This window comes from Phalaenopsis equestris, unplaced genomic scaffold (genome assembly GCF_001263595.1).
Source record: "Phalaenopsis equestris unplaced genomic scaffold, ASM126359v1 Scaffold000251, whole genome shotgun sequence".
Classification (NCBI taxonomy): domain Eukaryota; kingdom Viridiplantae; phylum Streptophyta; class Magnoliopsida; order Asparagales; family Orchidaceae; genus Phalaenopsis; species Phalaenopsis equestris.
This window is the reverse complement of record NW_018164693.1, coordinates 2727345-2743734: the sequence shown is the minus strand read 5'-3', so window position 1 is coordinate 2743734 and position 16390 is coordinate 2727345. Positions and strand designations below refer to the sequence as shown.

Genomic DNA, 16390 nt, shown 5'->3' with positions numbered 1-16390 from the left:
TATATATATATAATTCATCAAGAAAACAAATAGTATCAAATGAATTATGTCAGTTGTTATTGAAATTAAAAAAATTCAATTATGTAAATTAATTAAGTTATTTATTTAATTTACCAGCATGAGAATATAACTAGTTAGGCTCTATAAAAGGAATATATATTTGTGATTGGGTCACTCATGCTTGGAGCATTATATTTAATAAAATTTAAATCATGCCAGATATTTTTTTTTAAATTTAAGCATTACTCAATAATGTGATATAAAAAAGAAAACTAATTTATCATATAAATCTATTTAATAGCATAACATTATTCATATTTAATCATACACATCCAAAATGTCAGCTATTAAAGATGCTTTTATTACTATTATTATTATTATTATTATTAATGTGTTTTGTGTAAATTAATCAGAAAAACAAATTTTTTTGCTATTTAAAAGAGGCAAATAAGCATACAGCGTTCTTTTCCTTAACGGAAACCGCCACTTCAGCAAGCGGAAAAGGTTAGCCACTACGTCTGAAACAGAGCATTCCATTTTCTCACTCTTCATCTTCCCCATGCCTCCGCCGCCACTCATCTTCTTGCTACTTCCTATTTAACTTATTTTAATTTCCCATCTGATATTAATTCCTCGGTTTGATCTCCCTTCTTCTCATTCTCTACTTAGATTCATGTTCTTCATAAAAAATTCGTTCTGAAACTCATCGTCCTGCATTTTTCTTCAGCTCTCAGTCTGGTTATGGAGAAAAGAGCATTATCCACTAGCAACGGTCAAAAAGGCACGGCGGACCAGATGCTTCTTCCTCCAGGTTTTCGTTTCCACCCCACAGATGAGGAGCTCATCACCTACTACCTCTCAAATAAGTTCGTAGACTCACGATTCAAATCCCTTGCAATCGGTGAAGTTGACCTCAACAAGTGCGAGCCATGGGATCTTCCCAGTAAGCAAGCTTCAGCCTTTCCACCTCTTCTTCTACTTCTTCAACCTTTTATTCTCATTTCAATCAACTTGGTAACAGAGCATGCTAAGCTGGGAGAAAAAGAATGGTATTTCTTCTGCGTTAGGGATCGAAAGTACCCTACTGGCCTTCGAACGAATCGGGCCACTGTAGCTGGCTACTGGAAAGCTACAGGTAAGGATAAGGAGATTCACAGAGGGGAGCTGCTCGTTGGAATGAAGAAAACCCTTGTTTTTTACACAGGAAGAGCGCCGAGAGGAGAGAAGAGCAGTTGGGTCATGCATGAGTATAGATTGGAGGGGAAGTATTGCATCAACAGCCTGCACAGAGCTGCTAAGGTGGATGAAGTGCTTAAAGTTGAGATTTGTTTTTATCACTGTGCTCTTTTTATTCATAGACTAACTAATTTCTTTGTCCCCTGTTTTGTAACAGAGTGAGTGGGTAATCTGCAGGGTTTTCAAAAAGAGCTCACTTGGGAATGCTTTCGGGATGGGAAAAATGGCTTCTTCCTCCTTTGGAGAAGAGATTGAAGATTCTCCTCCTCCTCCTCCTCCTCCAAATACTCTTCCGCCATTAATGGACATCCCAACTCACGTGCCCTGCTTCTCCAATGGTATGGAGGGCCAAAAAGCCCATGACCAAGATATGTCCTCTCTCTTCTTCTCCAATCTCATTCCGATGCCCACCTCTCTCTATGACGGAAGCTTCATGAGCTTGTTTGAAAGCCATGGCTTTGATGAGAAGTATGGATGTAAGAAGGATCGAGACATGCTGAACTTCTCAGACGAGATTGGCCTTGCCGCTGAAATGAACGCCCAGATTTACTGTGACAACGAATTCGGGAGGAGTTCTTTTGAGAACTGCCTTTGGAATTGCTGAACGATTCCTGTTGGGAGATCTCTTTGTAGTTTTTGTATGAGCCTGTGGTATCTCTATTACGCTTATTTCCTTCGCTTTGAAAAATAAGATTGCGATTGTTGCGTCTGAGAATTGTAATTGGTTTAATCTTCTTGTTCAGAAAATATTGAGCTTTTGCAGCAATAAATAAGTGTTCTAAGTTCTGTTATATTTGTTCTATATGCTGAGATGTTCAGATTTGATCAGTTTTTAAGTCGAGAAGATAATTTTTTTATCAGAATCAATTGCTTGGCTTCGAATCTCTGAGTTCAGTTTTAATACAAGCTAAAATCTATATATGTATATTTCATATTGATTTGATATATAAGCCGTCATCATCCCTCATGCACCGTGTACTCATATCAGTTGGTCCGGCATCTGCTTGTCAGTTGTACATCCTCTCTGATCTGGGGTTCGATTCCCCCCCGAGTGTAAGGTGTGGTACTCAAATTATAGACATGATGGCCGAGGCTTGTATCATAGCCTCCGGCCATTCATTTTTGTAAAACACAAAATAATAATAATAAATAAATAAATAACTTAGTACTAATCATAATTTAACAGCTTATATTTGAGTTGGTGGAGTATTGATCGGGACTTAACATAACATGAATTCATGAATTGATGATTCAAGTTCACATAAAATAAATGTAAAAATTAATGACAATGAGTTGATAAGGGGGGGAAGGTGGGGCCAAAAGTCTAGTCATCTAGAAGATCTAATACTCTTAGGTCACCAACAATACTGTTTTTGTCAGTGTCTGAAGCCAATTGGACTCTCAATGATATGAGCCTTTTAGCGATTTTAATATGCGATTGATTTGTCCACCCACAACTCTCTCCCCTTCTCTGTCCGTGTTGTTATGTCAATGATGATGCCTTCATATAAAATAGCGGTATAAAATCAATGTTGCTGATGTCAGGTTGGTCACCTGCCCGAAATTCTCATATCATTGAGAACCAAGTACCTTTAGCCTGACCTCACTCTCTTCCTAACCGCTCCCATTTTACATTCAACAAGACCATAATTTTATTTTCTTTTCTAAATTTAGAATATACATCTTGTGTACATTAGAGGAAGATATCAGAGTTAGGATCCAAGGCAAAATCAGGCTCTTGTCTCCGATAGTACAGACCTCTATTGAACAAGGCTGGTTTTGGTCGAAGGAGAACAAATCAGGGGTGGAGTTAGGCAAGTTGTTTAGATTGCTGTTTGGGAGAGGAGACAATTAACCTAATCTTTTGACATAAAACTTGCAAGTTTTGATGATTATGTCGCCTTTTATATTTTTTGTTGATTTAATAATAGTGTGTTTTTAGGTGATATACACGATTGGGTGTAATAAATATAAAAATTAAAGTTTAGCTGTTAGATATGTTTAACTATAGGAATTGTATGGTAAGTAGGGTTGTTAAGATTTCAAGCCGGGTTGGTGTTGGCTCAAAATCGGCTCGAGTGGATTGAGTTAGGATTGGAATCAGTTTGTGACTTGTTATATTCGATTTCAAGTCAACTTGGCGGGAAATTGTATCAAGCTCCGTCTAGCTCGAAATCGAAACGAGCTGACCTAAATTTGATTTATTTGGATCTATTCCAGTTCGAAATGGGCTCAATTTGACTTCAAATCAAAACAAGGAGGTTCAAGTTAAGTTAAGTTGGATCTATTTCAGCTCAAACTCAACTAGTTGCTCATTGTATACATTCGGTTTTATTTAGAATTATATATAATTTTAATTAATAAAAAATAATTCGAGTTGATCTGTATATAGCTCGATAAAAATTGGATCCAAAGTTTATATATATATATATATATATATATATCAATGCCATCTATACGCAGACAAACAATATTATTGGTGGCCTAAGAATATTAGATCTTCTCGATGACTAGACACTTGAGCCCACCATGCGCCTTATCAACTTTTTATAATAATTATATATATTTTTTAATTTAAGTATTTATTTTTCAGGGATGGCATGAATTTAATCATGTACTCACGCCACATGTACTTCGAATTAAATCATGTAGTTAAGACTAGATCTAATGTTCTCATGACTGAAAGAGCCATTATGCCAACCACAAGGCTAAAGTGGGCGGTGTGATTCACTTGTGTATTAAATGAATTAACATATTTACAAATTATAATACATATTTTGTGGGTTATATATTATGTTTACAAAAGTAAAATAGATTGACATACAGTTAAATAATGAGTTCGTATAACATCTTATAAAAATATTTTTCCAATAAATACATTCATTACTATCAAATTACAGCTATTATCGGTAAATTATTGTTGTATATTTACAAAGATCAATTTTATAAATTCATCTTCTCTAATTTAGAAGAAGAGTTGACATGCATACTCATCAGTCATAATTTATTATTTCAACTGGGCTAAGACTCATGATTTTTTTCCCTTTTTGGGGTTTTTCAACAAAAAAATTGAGGAGTCTCTACTACTTATTTCTCTTTGATTATCTAAGTGCGTGATATATTTTCTTGCAATGCTAAGATATTAATTAATTACTCTATTGTTGTGAACATTTAAACACACGTCAATTATATTTACGAAATAGAAACAAAATTAACATAAAGTTAAATTTAATAATGAGTTCATATTATATCATATTTTTTATGCTGTGAACACCATCATACTGCTTAAACAAACAATGCAACTTCTTGTACTCATTCAAATGAGAGAAAGTAGCCGTCAGACACGATCTAAAATATAAAATTAAGCTAATTTGTGTTAATATTTCGCTTTTGGATTAGGCTAAAAATAATGTTTAAAATAATTATAGAAAAACTTTTTTTACCATGTATTATGAATATGAAGCTTTGAACCTGATCATATACATGAAACCGGCGGAACTTTTGAGTAGTAATTTAGCAGTGCTAAGTTAATACCAAATAAGCAATAAATGAGCATACTTATCCGATTTAAACACAACAATCAACAAAAATGTTGGGAGATACTCAATTGTGGAAAATGATTCGAGAGATTCAAAGAAAAATATTGAATAAAAGAGCACAAAACAAAAACACCTGATTTAACATAGAAAATTCCAAAAAAGGGAAAATATCACGGAGCAAACCACACCAAGAAATCCTCTATGAGTAAAATGAGCAGAATCATACAAGTTACACCACGCTTAAGCCTCTCTATACTTTGGAAACTCCATAACACTCTTTGCCCATCCTTTGCACAATAGAAAATTTGGATTAGGCTAAAAATAATGTTTAAAATAATTACAGAAAAACTTTTTTTACCATGGATTAGGCTAGAAATAATGTTCAAAATCATTCACCTTTCTAGGAACAAAACAGAAAAGTTAAGTGAAAAACTACCCAAAATTGGTTACTGACGTTAAAATGGTGGCTTTAGGGTAGTGCATCCAATTGTTGCATTGTCGTACTCTCAGATTATGAACCTAACGACAACGCTGCCTTCTTGGCTCTGAGGCGTTGCAAATACAACATTGAGACATCATGTACGAGAAACCAAAATTTGGGGGTAGTGCCCATGAACCCAATAAAAACAGGCACAACCCCCTTGATGTTAGCACTGGCGTGGAGTCCGGTCCACCCAACCCGCGAACTCCCGCTCCCGCCTCTCCTTCTGTTTTCGCGAAACAAAGCTTTCGATCGCGAAGGGTCACACCTCTTCACAAAATAACCACTCCCTCCTTTCTTTTTTTTTTTGCGAAGAGAAGCATCTCTTCGCTAGAAACCGCTCCCGCCTTCTCTATTTCGGGAAGCAAAGCATCCCTTCGCTTCCTTCTCTTCGTGATAACAGGAGAGACTCTCCTTCATATCTAGATGTCACAAGAAATCACGATTTTGTTCTTTAGGTTTCCTCGGGATAGAGGAAGAATTCTTCAAGTTTCCACGGGACAGTGGCAGAAGAGAAATTGGGTTTATTGGTGGCTTGTGGCAGAAGAGAAATTGAGTTTATTTCTCTTGTAAGTTTGTCTTCTTCGGTGTATCTCAGTATAGAGTTTTTTTCGGTGTATCTCGGTGTAGAAAGAGAAGAAGAGAGAGAGCAACGAAGAGTCAGAGATTCCTCTTGTAAGTCGAGGTGATCGACTGGTGTAAATTTCCTCAAGCAGTAAAATCCTCTGCAACTCCGTGGACGTAGACAACTTGCCGAACCACGTAAATCTGTGTGTTCTTTTTTTGTGTAATTTTTCTCGTTCTATTTTTTGCTTCGTCGATCATTCTCCTGTTTGATTTATATATATACTACATCAACTGCTCTTGTATATATATGTCATAACACTTGATACTCTGGCAAGGACTTTGAGGGCTTAACCTCAAGAGTCCAGACACGAAGTCAAAATGTCATAGAAATGATAAGATGCAACAAAAGCGCACAAAAAAAGAGAAAATATAACAATCAAATGAGAATGTGTGAATGTAAAAGTCATTCTTCTATCATCGAAAAGAGAACACCATAAGATCATGAAAATGGTCTCATGAAATGGCCTCTATGACATGGAGGCGAAAGAAAATGACTCTCTGGAACTAACAAAGAGTGCATAAGCGCCAACTCTTTTGTCTCCTAGATAAAAAGAAAGACTGTGTTGAAAAGTTAGAGACAGTGCAATCTAAACCTAATCAATAGCATGAGTCAAATATTTTCCTACTCGCCTCACATAGAAGTTCTGTAAAAGATAAAATGGAAAAAATGAACTTATACTAAATCACATCAACCACGACATGAATTATGCATGTTTTGTTTATTAGTTAGACGAATAATCACCACCAATGTGAAAGGGTATAGCAACGGTTCTGAATAACAATCCTTATGTTATCAGACTATAAATGTTGAAGATTAGCTCGTTCAAAACTAATGAAATTGACTAGCAAGGCAAAGTCAAAATGAAATTTGTTACTCATACGAAAAGATGTATCAATGACATGTGGGTTAGAACCCAATGCATAAGTGTTGCCACCGGCCTCTAGGCACTGTGATCATAGCACCTAGGCGCTAGTCTTCGCGTAAGGAGTTCACATGTAGTGGTGCCTGAGCGCAAATCACTGGGCGCTTAGGCATTAGAAATAGCTTTGGTAGTTCTAATGGACAATGCTCCTGCTCACTTGGGCAACTTATAAAAAGGATAAGGAAGAATTAACAAGGGCTTTACATCATTTTTCTTCTACCATTCGAAGAGAGGAATTGGAAGAGAATGCCAAAGCTATTTCTTGAGAGGGTAAGAGATTAGAAGAGAGGAAAAGAGAGATTGGGAAGAGTGAAAGAGTTACTTGTTTCTTGTTCATGACATCCTCAAACTACTTGTTTGTGAAGGAGATAAGTGAGTTCACATTGTATTTTCTTCAGCACTTCTTTGTAAGGAATTGAATTTAATGTTTATCCTCAAACTACTTATTTGTGAACGAGATAAGTGTGTTTGCATTGTATTTTCTTTAACACTTCTTTGTAAGGAATTGAACTTTGATGTTTATGTATAAAACTAAGTTTGCTTTGATGAGATTCATCATAAATAATGAGTATTCCTCTTGTTTCTCTCTTTAATTGAGATGGTGAATGGATAGGACAAAGGATTTGAGATTGTTTGGGCTTTGATTTGAATTTAAAAGTATTGTGTTAACTTGAGAACTTGATTTACTTTCTGCTTGGCTAGTTAATTGTTAAACCTTTTGTGAATAGTGAAATCTTGAAGGATTCTTTATGGACCAAAAAGAGTTAACAACATGAACTCATTGAAATAGAAATATTGTCAATTGATTTTTGCAATCTTCAAGGAGTAATTTTACTTTGAGCATATCAAGAATTTTAAGAAACTAAGCTTAAGACTGCTAATCTTTTTTGGACCACTGGAAGGGGATTAGGTAGAAGTTTTCTTTTGATTGGCACTATTTTCTTATCTAATCCTTGGTTCTATTCATCACTTGATCAGTTAAAGAGGGAAAATTCTCAACACTTGATTTGATATAAAAATCTTTTTTCTTGTTAGGATAGACGTCCTTTACATAATTTTCAAATAGTTTGAAAATTGAACTTTCTAATCAAACTCTTCAGGCTTGGACTGATCGTAGTAAGCTAGAACTTTTCCTTCATTGAGTTTTCCTCGTTCCCTATGGAATCGGCAACTGGCTCAAAATCTGGTACTATTGAAACTTTATGTATACTTACGTGAGCAGCAAGTGATTCGCAGCACTTGGTTCGTGTCAAGTTTTTGACGTTATTTTTAGGGCACGACGATAAATTTGATATAGAAAAATTTTAGTTGAACTTGCAGGATTTTGACTTAAAAATTGTAATGTCTCTTGTTCCCTATATTTATATTGTTTTATTTTTGTTTTAAAAAATTTATAAATATCTTGTTTAATATTTGTTTAGTTGTGCATGTGTTTCTTTTCTTTCTGCTGCATAATATCTATTTTGTGTGTTTATCGTGTTTGTTATTCTCTTTTGCTTAAAAACTTTTTGCTAGTGAACCTAATAGGTGTATGTGTATTGCAATATCTTTAGACCTTGAACCCGATGACTCTGAGCTAGAAAGTATAGTTAAAAAAAAACATAAGAAAATAAAGAATTCAACAACTTCTGGAAGAAATAGCAAATAATCTCAAAATAACCTAGAGGCACATGAACGACATAACATGCCTGGATCTTTAAGAGACTTCGTTAATCCAATGGTAGATGAAATCCATCTTAGTATCCACAACCCTGCCTTAGAAGCCAATACTTTTGCATTAAAGTCTGCTATCATCTAAATGGTGCGGAATAATTTGTAGAAGATCTTGAATTCCATAAACAATATGATAAATAACCCATATTCCAATTTTTATAATCGTAGTTTGAAGAATTATCTCGATTTTAATCGGAATACTAATAAACAAGGGATAGGAAACTAACAATGGAGAAATAATCAAGCAAATCTCTTAGGAAATTGGAATAATCAAGGTAGTATCAAGTTAAGACCTCCATTCCCACTTGGCTTTAACCAAAATCAACAGTTTAAGGAAAAGAGGTTATCTTTGGAGGAAGTAGTATTACAGATGGGGAATCAACTCAAGAGTAGCACGCCTACTACAGTATCAACCAAAAAGTGCTTTAGATGCCATAGATTTGGGCACATCACGTCTAGTTTCCCGACGAGCTAAGTTGCGGCCTTTACTGAGTAGGGTGCAGTGGAGGAAGTTAGCAACGAGGAAGCGACTAAAAAAATGTTAAGGAGTACTGGCTTCCACTAAATGAGGGTAAGATGCTTGTGGTTTGATGAGTGCTTCAGACTGAGGCATCAAGGGAGCAACTGTGGCTTTGCTAGAATATATTCTACACCCATTACACCATGAAGAGAAATATATGCAGTATCATCACTGATGGAGGTAGCAGTAAGAATGTGGCAGCAACGCTGATCGTAGACAAGTTTAGCATCATGATCCAGAGACATTCCCAGCCATATTTCCTAACATGGTTGAAAAAGGAGAACAGACTTAGCATTGATAGGGTGACTGTGGAGTTTTTTATTGGGAGCTAGTTACAGCAATAGGTTTGGTGTGATTTGGTGCCCATGATGCTTGCACCTTTAATTGGGTAGACTGTGATAGTATGACAACAAGACTCAAGATGATGGGAACAAGAACACCACTCATTTTCCAAAGATGACAAGCACATAACCCTTATTCTTTCTACGGAGTCCGAGATTATAGATACCGTTGCCGATAAAGAAGCATTGGAAGGATCGGTATTGGTGATGACATAGGACCACTGCCATAACTTCAAATTAGGTTGAGTCAAGCTGGTATTACTTCGTGATGATTCAATAGTATATGAGTGACATACATGCCCGATTCAGTTCAGTAGTGTACACCTCAAAGATTGGACCGATATGAGTCCCTGCTCACAAGTGAGGAAAGCTCCTCAAGTGTTTTGAGCTCATATTACAACAACTCTACCACCTTCAACGGGCCAATAGAAACTTCCTCGGATGAGGTTGAAGCTCCCCCAATCCCAGGAGATCGACGAGGGGCGCATTCAACCGCAGACACGACGAAGTCACGGATGCGACAAAAGTCGCAATGTTTCAATTCGATCCGTGGCATTCATTTAACTTCAGATTTGGCTTATTTTAAGTAAAACATGGTAAAAAAATTAGTAACATAAGTAGTGTACACCTCAAAGATTGGACCGATATGAGTCCTTGCTCACAAGTGAGGAAAGATCCTCAAGTGTTTTGAGCTCATATCAATACAAGTGAAGAGCCTTCAATCCCAAGGGGTTACAACAACTCTACCACCTTCAACGGGCCAATAAAAGCTTCCTCGGATGAGGTCGAAGCTCCCCCAATCCTAGGAAACCGACGAGGGGCACATTCTACCACAGACACGACGAAGTCACGAATGCCACAAAAGTCGCAATGTTTCAATTCGATCAGTGGCATTCATTTAACTTCATATTTGGCTCATTTTAAGTAAATCGTGGTGAAAAAATTAGTAAAATCAATAATAAACACATTATTCCTGCCCATTATTGCTCTTATTTATGTAATAATACTCCATATTTCCCATATTCCCCCCCCCCAACAATTTCTACAACTATCCAAGTGAGCTGCATTTCAAGAATCATCATTTTAATCTCGGAACAAATCTCTTCAACTAAATCTGTAAATGCTTTGAATTTGAATAGTCTCTGCTTCGTCTCATGTCGTTCCTTTCTGCCATAAAAACTTTCAGTATCCAACATGCTTCATTGTCAAGTAAACCATGTTTGTCTCTATTCCTCATAAAATATCGAGCAAGTAAAGCAGGCATGGGGCGGGACCACATTTGTAAATATAAATATTACAGATGACAGACAATTTGTACGTCCGACAGCCAACCGTTTTCGACAAGCAAAAATAAAAAAAATGGCAGTTAATTTGAAATGCTTTCAATAAAAATCAGCGCAATAACATGTGAGCTAAAAGAAATAACGATCATAAACAGTAGACAGAAATCTGATCTATTTTTTTTTAGCTTTTTAATTAGCAATATAAGTAGAACTGTCAAAATGCCCCCGTTGTTCGTGAACAACTTGTGTTCGACTAGTTAAGTAGCTCGTGTTCTACTCATTCGCTAAACAAACAAGCCTAACATTTAATTTTAGGTTTTAAATGCTAATATAGTCTTGTTTAGTATGAAAATTTCTTACCTTACTAAAATGAAGCTTTTGAAAAAAAAATTAATAATGAAAGATTTACTTACATACTACTAGTTAATTCCTATGTGTTTACATATCAAATGCATAAACTTCAACTTTTAGATATATGTGCCACTTTATATATCCATTAAAAGATTTAATTATGTTATTACAAGCCAATATAGAGATATTTGCTTATGTGATGTGAAAGATTTGAGTAATATAAACATAAAAAAAGTAAATTTTAATTGTTAGATATGTAAATACAAAACAATTGGGTGGTATGTATGTAAATTCCCCAAAAATCATTGGATTGAATAAAGATTTAGAAACAATTGTCAATTTTCAAATCCAAAGGATCCTTTATTTTGGCTAGAATAATTTTGAATTGATTTTCAAGACTATTTAAATTTAATTTTCAACAATTGGATTGTTGAGATAGTGTGGCCCAATAAGATGCACTCAATAATATCAAGAATTATTTGATTTAAGATCAAATGTGCCTAAATCAAGCTCCAACGTCTATCATCTATTTTCACCAATTATGGACAAACATCAGTATCTATCGACACTAATTTGTTGTGACCCATATCTAATAGATTGATGTTGACTCACATATCAGCTTGTAATAAACTGACATCAATTTCTACCACCTCTCATACTTAGTCTAATGCCAATGATTGATGTTAATGTCTATCATTAACCATCTGTTATTGTTGCTCATCAATTGATATTGTTTCGTAGTCATCTTTTAATTTTTTTCTAACTTTCTCCACACCATCATCGCAGATTTTAGAACTGCTTCTAAGATCTTACAATCAAGATTTTATTGTTCTAGCAATGTTAATGAATATATTAAGATATGTGATAAATTTCAACATGTAGGAAATATTTCAAAGAGATATGAAATGCCCTTAAATTATATTTTAGAAGTTGAGATTTTTTTTGTTTGAGATATAGACTTTATGTGATCATTTGTACCATCTTAGGAAAATCAGTAAATCAGTACAAGTTGATTGTAGTATATTGTATCACAAAGTGAAATGAGACAGTGGCTCTACCGAGATGTGTTTCAGAATGTGTTCAAAAAGTTCTAAATAAATATAAATTTAGCATATTTCGAATACCCAGAGTTATTATTAGTGATGGATGGAGTCACTTCTACAATAAAAGGATTAAGACATTAATTGTTAATTATGGGATAATGCATAGGATTTCTACTAAACATCATCCTCAAATTAGTGGTTTAGCTGAATTTTCAAACAGAGAGATTAAAAGGATTCTAGAAAGAACTAATAACCAGAGTAGGAAAGATTAGTCTCTTTGGTTAAATGATGGCTATAAGATTGTTTTTAAGACTCCCATATCACTACAGGAATAGAATTCTTTTCCGATAACCAAATTTTGTCAATTCTGAGGAGAAAAAATTCATCATTTTTAATGTTTCTGACGATTTAATGACTATTTAAGCTTATAGGTCAAATATTTTTCGGTAATTTCAGAAACGACCAATATTCCAATGACATAAAATTACTGACGCATAACTGACAACTTAATGTTGGGGGGTTTTTTTTAAGAAATTTAAGGCATCAGTTTTTTGTTGGTTCATAGAACTTACGATTATTCTGTCGGTAATAGTGAATCATACAAGTAGAAAAAGTGTCGTGCTTGTCTGCTTTTTTACGCAGACAAACCATCGGTTATGTGTCGCTGAAACGTCGGTTTTTATAACCGATAGATGAACTGTTGGAAAAGTGTCACAATTGTCATTTTTGTATGATGTATTTAAGCCGTAGGTTAGGCCTTAGTAGATAAGTCTATCGGCTAACCATCGGCTTTGCCTACAAATATATTAAAAGTAGTCGCAATACCAACAATAAGCTGTCGAAAACCTGTAGCATCAACAAAAACAAAATAGGTTATCCCTTTCATATTTACATTAACACAACTGTTATCATAACTTTTAATATATCATTTCAAGCATTTAACAAACTAGAATAACAGTTGAACAGTAAATTATCAAATCAAATAATGAAAATAATAAAATGCACTTTATCTAAAACATATATATCACAGTTAAAAAAAATACAACAAAAACATAAAAAAAGAAAATATTCCCCCTAATCATCCTCCTTTATCTCTTCATCCTTGTCGTCCTCCGCATCTTCCTCCTCCAATATTGTCTTGCCACGTTGGCTCATCCGCTGTCGGAATAAATCTAACTCGGCCTTCAGTTTGGCCTCCATGTTCATCTCCAGCTCCGAACTCATCTGAGTGAAGCGGAACTCCATCTTAGCAGCAAACACGGGAACACGCCTAGAGACCTCTTCCTGTGTGGTAGAGATAGAAGCATGCACTGGTTGAGGGTTTAGCGTCGTGGGTAACCCCTGTGGTTTGATCCCATCGACTAGATCCTTCTTCTTCCCTCCATTAGCCTCCCTCCACAGGTTGTACTCAGAAGGATCATACTCATAGATTGTAATACCTCTCGACACCTGAGATCAGCTCCCCTTCAGCTATTAGAATCTCTCCTGCAAAAAAAATAGTTACATTTAGTTAGCACATCAAACTAGTTTAGCTTGTGAATTACCTGGGTCTCACGAAATCAGTCATTGATCCAGGACTGGTCGGACTACCTACTATGGGTGTGCTCATGTACATCAGCAGCGGAGGACTCTCTTCCTATTTCCACAGTATGTACAGATAACATTATAGTTAGAATACATTTTCAAACTATAAAAAACTTCTAAAAAGGAATGAAATCTTACCAATCTTCGCTTGTATTTTGTATGTGAATGAAATCTTACCAATCTTCGCTTGTATTCTGTATGTGGGAGTTCCCCACCAGTGTACTTGTTGGTTTTCATGTCTCCATAGTTTGACTGTCTGTTTTGCTTTGCCTGCTCCCTCTTCTTCTGGTAGTTCGGGGAATTTCAAACCCAAATCAATGTGGCAAAAATATCATCTCCGAGTCACAAAGGACACTGGCACGATTTCCGAATATCGTCAAACATGTCCCGGAGAAGATTGTTGCCCTTGTGCTCAAAATTGAGCCTGATGTGTGCCTTGTGCTTAGGGCCCCAGGAGAATTGTTTTTATGAAATTATTGGGATTATGTTCATTTGATAAATAAATAAAAACAATAAGAGATTTGTGAATGATACATTCCGCAAACTCCTGAAATCAAAAGATCTCAAATAGCCATCAGAACTCCTTTCATGACAAGTACGCTGAGTTGTACTTACTCCGAATGATATCATGAATTGCATGAATTATATGACTTATTGTTTGCTTTAACACAAACACCAGAATTACAAGATTCTTTTCCTTTGAACCAGGATCTTGTATGAAACCTGTACTCATTTACATCTTAAATTTGTCGTATTTTGTTAATGAGCATAGGTCCCCAAACAAGATCTAACAACCCCTAATCCATCACTCTATTTCTTCAATCATGAGTCTATTGATATATACATAAAAAATATTGTGTTAATGAAAATTCATGAGTCATATAAGAAATGAGTCTGTCAATTTTAACTCACATGCAATGAAAACAACTTTGGGGTGATATTTTCGAACTTCTTATTGATGTCATTATCTTTAACTAAATTTAATTATTCCATGAATAAATTGTTCACACATTAAAATTTTATAGCTAATCATGGCATTTTCCAAATAAATAAGTGAAAAAAAAATAATGTCTTAGTATGTCATCGCAATTGAGAAGAACAAAAAGTGTCGTTACTAGACGTTCCTGATCATTAAGGTAACATGTTGTGCACCTCCCCAATGTGGAGGGGTGAGTGTGGTTTGAGCCCATAGACTCGATCCTTCTTCTTCCCTCCATCGGCCTCCCTCCACAGGTTGTACACAGAAGGATCACACTCGTGGATCGTAATAACTCTCGACACCTGGGATTAGCTCCCCTTCAGCTGTTAGAATCTCTCCTGCAAAAAAAAGTAGTTACTTTCAGTTAGAGCTAGCATGTATTAACATCAAACTAGTTTAGCTTGTGAATTACCTGGGTCTCACAAAATCTGTCATCAATCCAGGACTGGTCAGACTACCTACTATGGGTGTGCTCATGTACATCAGCGGCGTAGGGCTCTCTTCCATTGTCCACAGTCTGTACATATAACAATATAGTTAGAATACATCTTCAAACTATAAAAACTTTTAAAAAGGAATGTAATCTTACCAACCTTTGCTTGTATTATGTATGTAGGAGTTCCCCACCAGTGTACTTGTTGGGTTTCATGTCTCCATTGTCTGCCCGTTTGTTCAGCTTTGCCTGCTCCCTCTTCTTCTAGTAGTCCGGGGAATTTCAGACCCTAATTAACGAGGCAAAAATATCATCCCAAGTCACTGAGGACACTGGCAAAATTTCTGAATATCGCCAAACATGTCCCTGAGAAGATTGATGCCCTTGCGCCAAAAATTGTGTCAGATGTGTGCCTTGTGCTCAAGGCGTCGGGAGAATTATTTCTACAAAATTACTATGATTATGTTCATTTGATAAATAAATAAAAGCAACAAGAGATTTGTCAATGATACATTCCGCAAACTCCTGAAATCAAAGATTTCAATTGGTCATCGGGAACTCCTTTCACGACAAGTACACTGAGTTATACTTGCTCTAAATGATATCGTGAATGTCATGAATTGTCTTGGTTGAGGGGTAGGACTCTAAAACAATATTTTTTTATTTTTAAATTCAATTGAGAATATAAAAAAGTTATTATCAATATCTTTAAGAAAATAATATGTCTTGTGGACAGGCTATATGCAGTAGTTGCTGCATGTCTACTCCTGTTTGGTAGAGGCAGTGTGGGCCTCTACTGCACTCAACCCCACTGCAGTCGTGGTGGAGGTAGGGGTGGGGGTGAGGGTAGGGGAGGAGGGACCGCGACTTTATATATGCTTAAAAATATAAGATAAATATGGATGTAATAAATATTCAATAATTGTAAAGTCTTACTTATCAACGCAAGTATACGTATCACTCAAGTAATATAGGGCTCTGATGGAGTCCTAGATATTTATCCCACAGAGAGTAAGTTTAGAACTACGAACTAAGATTTTAGAAAAGTAATACTTTAATCACAACAACGAGGTTCAATTTGCTTATCTGTCACTAATAGGCAATTGAAATAAATATGTAATTTTAATTACTATTAAATAACTAAATATACTAATGAAGATACGAATGTGATATTCAATATATAAGAAAGCATTCTTCTCTTTGTCAAGAAATTATAGTGAATGGTTAAAGTGAATCAGTTCAAATTATATTGTGCCAAATAGGAGCATACATATTCTTTACCCTTTGGTCCAGGCATAAAGAACATTGACTAATCCTACGCTTGTTTACTGAATCTG

At 35.5% G+C, this 16390-nt stretch overlaps 1 protein-coding gene across 2 annotated transcripts; it reads left to right on the top strand.

Moving 5' to 3' along the window:
• The first annotated feature begins 485 nt into the window (after nt 1–485).
• LOC110024241 (NAC domain-containing protein 92-like) lies at nt 486–1995 on the top strand. 2 transcript variants are annotated; one of them, XM_020724098.1, is made up of 4 exons: nt 486–504; nt 728–943; nt 1022–1299; nt 1394–1995. In XM_020724098.1, exons 2-4 carry the CDS (start codon nt 742–744, stop codon nt 1838–1840), a joined length of 927 nt encoding a protein of 308 aa, XP_020579757.1. In that variant the 5' UTR covers nt 486–504; nt 728–741; the 3' UTR covers nt 1841–1995. The 2 variants fall into 2 exon arrangements, with proteins under 2 accessions (XP_020579757.1, XP_020579758.1); XM_020724099.1 differs by lacking the exon at nt 486–504 and adding an exon at nt 511–636.
• Nucleotides 1996–16390: the final 14395 nt, after the last annotated feature.